General features: G+C 50.8%; 1 protein-coding gene across 3 annotated transcripts in view; it reads right to left on the minus strand.

The window, feature by feature from the left end:
• Positions 1-8,525, minus strand: part of FNBP1 (formin binding protein 1) — a 112,678-nt gene that overhangs the window by 4,540 nt on the left and 99,613 nt on the right. For 2 of the 3 annotated variants that reach the window (XM_021708101.1, XM_008049171.1), the window contains 4 exons: positions 7,385-7,517; positions 5,411-5,532; positions 3,269-3,405; positions 996-1,178 (listed from right to left, as the gene is read on the minus strand). In XM_021708101.1, coding sequence (XP_021563776.1) covers positions 1,000-1,178; positions 3,269-3,405; positions 5,411-5,532; positions 7,385-7,517 — 571 coding nt within the window. In that variant the 3' untranslated portion in view covers positions 996-999. Of the gene's footprint in view, positions 1-995; positions 1,179-3,268; positions 3,406-5,410; positions 5,533-7,384; positions 7,518-8,525 lie in introns of those variants that run through there. The other variant, XM_008049172.1, reaches the window with a different exon arrangement.

The raw sequence follows: 8,525 nt of genomic DNA on the forward strand, positions 1-8,525 counted from the left end.
CACTCTGTTGCCCAGTCTGGAGTGCAGTGGCCACTCCCGGCCGCCACAGCCTCGACCTGCTGGGCTCTGGAGATCCTTCCACCTCAGCCTTACGAGTAGCCAGAATTACAGGCATGTGCTACCACGCCCAGCTGATTTTTTGATTTATTGTAGAGATGAGGTCTCGCTGCCCAGGCGGGTCTCGAACCCGCGGGCTCAGGCAATCCACTCACCTCAGCCTCCCAAAGGTGCGGGATTACAGGCTGAGCCACCGAGCCCGGCTCCGCCCTGCTTTTAAATAAGCTTATCCAAACGGCACTAGCACGTCTGATCAACGGGTGACGCGGTGGAGCCTGGAAGGCCAGTGATGACATGGAGACACCAATCGTCTGACGGACCAGGCTGCCCTGGATTTCAGTGGACTGTGTGGAATCAGGCGGACATAACAGGATGACCACAGCAATCTACCAAGGATTCGGCAAAAATACACGCTTTGGGTCCCCACGTAGGAATCTCATTTACTTCACCACTCAAGGAGCTTTACTTCCGACTTCCTTCCAGGGGGATGACCGTAAAACAGCTCAGTGTATTCTGTAGCAAACTGTAACACCCTAACGTACCTCCACGGATGGTGGACACCAGACATGAACAAGAGAACGGAAGCCTTCGGCACCCCGATGTGCGTGGGCTTCCAAACACAGAGATGTTGGTGAGAAGCTAGGATGCAACGTCTGCTAACTACAGACGCTGTCAAAAGAAGAGGTGTTTATTAGATTCTGAACGGCCCGGTCGTCAATTGGCAGCCGGCAGCATTCCACGCAAAATCTCATCGGCAAGTGGAACGTGATCACAGGCAAGACTAGACAAGGCCGTCCGCGTGCCTGGGGCCTGGAATCCGCCGGGAGCCCCCACGACACCCACCCGGCGGCGCTCTCCATCCGGGCTCTCGAGGGACTGCCTGCCACAGCCACGGCGGGGAGAGAAACAACTCCATGGTCTAAAGGTTTTTTTTAAGCGGTATTAAATATAAGTCTTAGCACCTTTGGCATTTTTGTCCAAACAGACTTCGACGTAGGAGGTGGGGACGTAGCCCTCCTCGTCTTCGCTCCTCCGGATGCGGGTCCACCCGTCCCCTTTGTCTTCCTCGATGACATACAGCGTCTCGCCTTCCGCCACGGAAATGGTTCCTTCATTCTGACCTGAAAAAGCAACAGCCGGGACGTTCAGGCCTCTCGTCCAATCCAGGCGGAAAGCACATGGGGCCCTGGCAATAGGAAGGGGAGCGGAAGATGAATCTCCTACAGCGCCCGGCCGCTGGGAGCGTGCGGACGCACTGACCGCTCACCCGCTGCCCCAAGCATTCTCCTCCCACACAGAAGCTTCTAGATCTTCACCTTCTAGCTCTTCTTTATTAGTTTTTGTTTTTCTGGGTGGGGGAGGGCCTCACTGCGTCACCCAGGCTGGAGTGCAGTGGCACGATCACAGCTCCCGGCAGCCTTGACCCCTGGGCTCAGGCAATCCTCCCGTTCAGCCTCCCGGGTAGCTGGGACGACAGGCAGGCACCACCACGCCCAGGCTGACATTGCCCAGGCTGGTCTTGAACTCCTGGTTTCAAGCGATCCTCCCACCTTGGCCTCCCAAAGTGCTGGGATCACAGGCATGAGCCACCACACCTGGCCTTCTCCCTGTTTTCTTTCTTTTTTTTTTTTTTTGAGTTCGAGTCTCACTCTGTCACCCAGACTGGAGTGCAGTGGCCGCTCTTGACCTACTGGGCTCCGGCGATCCTTCCGCCTCAGCCTTCCGAGTAGCCGGAATTACAGGTGTGCGCTACCACGCCTGGCTGATTTTTTGATTTATCGTAGAGATGAGGTCTCGCCAAATTTCCCAGGCATGTCTCGAACCCGTGGGCTCAGGCAATTCACTCACCTCAGCCTCCCAAAGGCGCAGGATTACAGGCTGAGCCACTGAGCCCAGCTCTCCCTGTTTTCTAATTGGTCCACCACGTATGACAACAACACCTCTCCTGAGGCATGGCTTGGACTGCATCAGCACCCTGCTCAAGTACTTTCCATGGCCCCTCAGTGTTGGCAGGATAAAATCCAAACGTTTCTCTTATCCTCTGCCCGCAGTGGCACGCTCAGCTTTTACCACTGAAGACATCTAGAGGCCGGGCGTGGTGGCTCAAGCCTGTGATCCCAGGACTTTGGGAGGCCAAGGAGAGAGGACCACCTGAGCCCAGGGGCTTGAGACCAGCCTAGGTAACTTGGTGAGATCTTGTGTCTACAATAAATAAAAAAATGAGCCGGGCGTGGTAGCACGTGCCTTTAGTTCTGGCTACTCAGAAGACGGATGTGGAAGGATTGCTTGAGCCCAGCAGGTCGAGGCTGCAGTGGCCATGAGTGTGCACTGCACGCCAGCCTGAGCGACAGAGTGAGACTCCAATTAAAAAAAAAGACATCTAGGCTCCAGTCACAGCTTGGACATGCCCCCGTGTCTGGACATGCCCTCATACTTGGACACGCCTCCACACTTAGACACGCCCCTGCCATAGAGCATTCTGGACGCTTCCTCAAGGAAGTGATCTCATTCTCCCTTGAAGGTGGCCACTCTGCTCCTTCCTCTGGCAAACACTGCAAGCTGCCCTCCCCTGTACTGGTGCCTGCCTGACGTCCCCTCGGGCAGATGCCCCTCCACACCACCTGCACCCCACCCCTTCACAAGTCCTCACAAGACAGGAGTTCTAGGAATATTAAACAAATGGATGAAATGATCATTGCACCACCGCACCCACTGCAGTCAAGTTCTCTGCAAGCTGTTAATTACACCAACCAAAAGTCAAAATATACAGCCATCAACCAAATAATAATAATACACTGAGCAGAACAAAAGCATAGTAGAGAAAGATCTGGAAAGTGTGTAAAGAAAGTTTTCAGCCAGGTGTGGTAGCTTACACCTATAATCCCACCACTTTGGGAGGCAGAGGCAGGAGGATCGCTTGAAGCCAGGAATTCAAGACCAGCCTGGGCAACATAGCAAGACTCTGTCTCTACAAAAAAATAGAAAATTAGGCCATGGTGGTGCATGCCTGTAGTCCCAACCACTCAGGAGGCTGAGGCAGGAGGATCACCTGAGCCCAGGAGGTCGAGGATGCAGTGGCTGTGAGACCTCAACTCAAAAGAGCGAGTGAGACCTCAACTCAAAAGATTAAAAGAAAGAAAAAAGTTCTGATCACAGCAAGAGAAGGGTGACTGACACCGTTCATACAAAACAGGCCACCGTGAAACGCCACCTTCGAACGTGTAGAGAGCTTTGCAGGTCCCTATGGCGGGAAGGGGCTCCTCGTCATCAAACTCATCGTCGAAGTCCGTGGCCAGCACCTTCAGCTCGCTCTCCTGACTCTGCTCCTCCGTGTAACTGCCATCCGGGCTGCTCAAGAAAGGAAAACACACAGCAACTATAGCGACCGACTCCCACGGAGGACTCGAATCCGAGGCAGGCACAGTGAACACAGACTAGAAGTCGTTAGGCAGGTTTTCTTAGAGCAGGTCAGTGTCCAGACATCCTTCTTACCCATGCATGACCGTCACCCGACCAACCAGGCACACCAGACCCGACCACCTTGTGGGCTGGAATATGGATCTATCAGTGCAATGAGTCACTCAAGCAACAGGGAATTGCCCAAACACAGACAGGATGATCTCAGAAGAGCTCAAATCATACCAGGCATGGTGGCTCATGCCTATATCCCAGCACTTTGGGAGGCTGAGGTGAGGACTGCCTGAGCCCACAGGTTCAAGACCAGCCTGGGCAACTTGGTGAGACCTCATCTCTACATAAATAAAAAAATTAGCCAGGTGTGGTGGCGTGTGCCTGTAGTTCCAGCAACTCAGAAGGCTGAGGCGGAAGGATCACCTGAGCCCAGCAGGTCGAGGCTGCAGTGGCCGTTGAGTGTGCCACTGCACTCCAACCTGGGCGACAGAGTGAGACTCCAACAACAACAAAAAGCCCAAATCTAGTTAGACAGTATAGATTTCATTGTTTAGAAGGTCCTTGTGAACTTAAAAGGTGGAGAGACGGTCATCAAAACTCATGACCAGATACCTGCAGCCCACCCCTATTAGTTCATGGTTTGTCTAATCATTGTTGTAAAAGTATATAAAGCTTCTTTGTACAAGGCAAGCATGTGCCCTCTCTTAAGGCACCCATGCTCTCCCTTGAGCGTGTCTCTTTCATCCAAATAAACTCTTTCTTAAACTATACTTTGGACTTGCTCTGAAATTCTTTTCTGTGGCAAAGGCAAGAACCCACAGAGTCTCACACCACAAGTCACCTGGCATCAAATCTAGTCTCTGGCCGGGCTCAGTGGCTCAGCCTGTAATTCCAGCACTTTGGGAGGCCTAGTCAAGTGGACTGCCTGAGCCCGTAGGTTCGAGACCAGTCTGGGCAACTTGGCAAGAACTCATCTCTACAATAAAACAAAAACTAAAATTAATTAAACAAAAATTAGCCAGGCATGGCAGTTCCGGCTACTTGGAAGGTTGAGGTGGAAGGATCGCTGGAGCCCAGCAGGTCGATGCTGGGGTGGTCATGAGCATGTCACTGGTCTCCAGCCTGGGCAATGGAGTGAGACTCTGACTCCAAAAAAAAAAAAATAGCCAGGTGTGGTAGCACACACTTATAGTTCAGGCTACGTGGAAAGCTGAGGTGGAAGGATTATCAGAGTCCAGCAGGTTGACGCTGGGGTGTCTGTGCACGTGCCACTGCCCTCAAGCCTGGGTAACAGAGTGAGACTTTGACTCAAAGAAAAAAAAAGATGTACAACAGCAACATACATTTAAAAAAGATGGGAGGCCGGGCACAGTGGCTTAAGCCTGTAATCCCAGCACTTTGGGAGGCCAAGGCGTGCAGATTGCCTGAGCTGACAGGTTCGAGACCAGCCCAGGGAACTTGGTGAGACCCCATCTTTATGATAAATAAATAAAAAAAATTAGCCAGGCACGGTAGCGTGTGCCTATAGTTCCGGTAGTTCCAGCTCCTTGGAAGGCTGAAGCGGAAGGATCGCTGGAGCCCAGCAGGTCAAGGCTGGGGTGGCCGTGAGCGTGTCACTGCCCTCCAGCCTGGGTGACAGAGTGAGACTCCAACTCAAAAAACCCTCCGAAAAAACCCTAGTTCCTGCAACTGCAAAGCATGTGCAACACACCCACTCCCCCACCTCCCAGTGTCGTCATTACAACCATCTGAAGTCACCCCACATCCTCAGACCACCATCCCTTGCTGAATTTCACATCTGCACCTTGGAAAGAGTCAGTCATATCAGACATCTGGGCATCGAACAACTGTCCCGTGCTCACTTCCAGTTTCCAGAATTTGGAAATGAATACAAAGCTCACGTGCTACTTGGCCAGAAGCCAGCGCTGTCCAGATACTGTACCTCTCACGGTCCTGTGCGCAGTTGTTGACTGTGGGGGGGTGCTGGCTGTCGTAGAGTCCACTCTGCCGGCGCGCCTGTTCACCGCGTGCAGGGAGTCGGCCTTCCACCTCTGCCAGCCAGGCCTGGAGACACAAGCAATGATCCAGCCTGAGGGCGTCTGACAGACTGTGGCCCCCTCAGATCCCAAACTCGGGGGCTGCTCGCGAGTCACTTAATCTGACATGAGGAGGTCCCCACGGGGGCAAAGTGCCCTCGGTCCGCAGTCAGCTGTATACGTGCTCACGAACAGCTGCTTCCATGGCATCCAAAGTGGGAGAAGTAGAGGCACACGCACAATCATACAACTGCCCGCAATGTGGCAGCAAGAACACGGGGCTGCCTTCCCTCCGTGGGCCTGAAGCAGCTGTGACCTTGGCTAAGTCACTTCTAGTTCCTTCTGGTTCCACAGGGTGTGACCCAAGGTCACCCTGGGACACCCGAGGGTACGGTCATCCTTAAGCAGTGACTCAATTTGAAAGTCACATTTCCCGTTTTGGGGGGTATAATTTCTTTAAAGCAGTGATGAAATCAAAGTGGATACATTTATCTTCAGTAACCTTTGAAACGCTATAAAGAAGACAGAGGAATAAAAGCTCAATCCAACATTAATAACGGACGGATGGATTTTAAAAAGAATGAAAAAAACCAGCTGGGCGTGGTGGCTCATGCCTATAACCCCAGCATTTTGGGAGGGCAAGGAGGGAGGACTGCTTGAGCCCAGGAGTTCTGGGCAATACAGTGAGACCTTGTCTCTACAAAAAATAAAAAAGTAAGCCACGCATGGAGGCTGAGGCGGAAGGCTCACCTGAACCCAGGGGGTCAAGGCTGCAGTGAGCTCTGATCGTGCCACTGCATTCGTCTGGGTGTCAGAGTGAGAGTGAAGCAATTTATTTTGACTGGAATAGGCAGTGGCGAATTTATCTTTCCAAGCTCTGTGGTCTTTACATTTGGAGGGGAGTGGGTAAAGGCGCCTCTGGCTTATAGCTCCTGAGGGCTTCTCTCTCCTTAAGACACTTCTTGTCTGTGTTTCCTACTGGTTTTCAAACATATGTCCTTTCCACAGTGGGCCCTCTAAAAGACTAAAAACGTGTTCTAGCTGATCTTTGCATAGCCTTTGGGATTCCCTGGGATGACAGTGGCTCTAGACCCCCATTATATTCACACGAGATGAGGCAGAACCAACAAGTGAAGGACTTAAGTAAAAAACAAAAAACAAAAAAAACACGGCCGGGCTTAGTGGCTCAGTCTGTAATCCCAGCACTTTGGGAGGCCGAGGCGAGTAGATTGCCTGAGCCTGCGTGTTCGAGACCAGCCCAAGCAACGTGGCGAGACCTCGTCTTCCACAATTAAAAAAAAAAAAAAGACCCACTGTGGTCAAATGCAATTTTAAATACTGTCAACTTGTTTGGTTTGGTTTTGTTTTTGAGCTACGATCTCACCCTGTCACCCAGGATGGAGTGTAGTGGTACGATCATAGCTCACCACAACTGACATCCTGGTTTCAGGTGATCCTCCCTCCTCAGCCTCCCGAGTAGATGACACTGCAGGTACATGCCACCACGCCTGGCTCGTTTTTTTTTTTTGTTGTTGTTGCAGCAGTGAGGTCTCAATAAGTTGCCCAGCCTGGTCTCCAACTCCTGGACTCAAACGATCCTCTCTCCTCAGCGTGTCAAAGTGCTGGGATGATAGATGTGAGCCACTATGCCTGGCAAACACTGTCAGTTTTAAGAGACACAATGAAAACAAGCCTCTGCGGAAAAGCAGAGAGTCTGACAGGTAGCAATGTGTTTTTCCTTTTGCCACAGCTCATGAAACTTGACGTTCCCAGAGGCGTCTCCCCCGGTGGCAGAACTGTTGGTGTTCCTCACTGATACATGGCGCGTGACACCTGTTCCTCTTTCTGCTTCTTTGTTTCCAACAACAGAATTTTCTTACCTCGAATTTCTGAGTCTCAAGTCGTAGCTTTTCTATGTTTTGGCTGACTTCTGTTAATTTGTGGTCTAAACTGGCTGGATCTCCCATCTGAGGATTCTTCAGGTAGACATCTTTCATTTTTGTGATGGCGTCTCTGAAAAAAAGAATGAGCTTTTTGATAAAGGCTACTGCTGTCAGCCAGTTATATACTACTGCTTGGAAACTATGAGTACAATCATGGAGGATTTTATATATATATATATATATATTTTTTTTTTTTTTTTTTACTTGAGGTCTCTGTCACCCAGGCTGGAGTGCAGTGGCAGCCTCAACCTCCTGGGCTCAGGCAACCCTTCTGTCTCAACCTCCCGAGTAGCTGGGACTACAGGTGCACACCACCAAACCCAGCTAATTTTTTTTTTTTGGTAGAGACAAGGTCTCACTATGTTGCCCAGGCTGGTCTCAAACCCCTGGGCTTAAATTAATCTCCCACCTCAGCCTCCTGAAATGCTGGGATTACAGGCATGCTCGCTCCCTCTTTCAATTGGTACATGCAGTCTGATTACATGTAACATAAGGATGCATTTTATTTCACAAACATTTAAGCACCAGGCACCATTCTAAGCACATTACATACATCGCCCTGTCAACGGAAGTGGAGCCAGATGTGACCCCTGGAGTGCTTGGCACTTTATCACCCTCATTGCTGCTTCTGATTCATCCTGCCAATGCTATCTGTTTTCTGTCTCCCTTCTTCCCTTTTTGTATTGATTATAAAATTTTTTCCCCCCAAATCAAGCCAATTTCCTGCACAAAGTCTTTTCTGCTTGTTTTCTGGTCTTCCCGTAAAAAATGTAAATTGCATGAGAACAAAGGCTTTTGTATGTTTTGTTCATCGAGTCATACTCAGTGCCTAGAATACTTCTGTATTCGCAGTAAATGCTCAACAGTTGTTAAGGGAATCGTTGAACATAATTTGCCTTATTACCAGGAAGAGCTGCCACAGAGGCCAAAAGGTTAACCAGGTTCCATAGGCATGACTCCAGCGACAGAACGATTTTTCCAAAAAATTTTCTGACATCGGATAATTAGCAAGAAAGGGATCTCGCCGGGCTCGGTGGCTCAGCCTGTCATCCCGCGCCTTTGGGAGGCTGAGGTGAGT

This window comes from Carlito syrichta, unplaced genomic scaffold (genome assembly GCF_000164805.1).
Source record: "Carlito syrichta isolate Samal-C Ts95f unplaced genomic scaffold, Tarsius_syrichta-2.0.1 Scaffold130651, whole genome shotgun sequence".
NCBI classification, from domain to species: domain Eukaryota; kingdom Metazoa; phylum Chordata; class Mammalia; order Primates; family Tarsiidae; genus Carlito; species Carlito syrichta.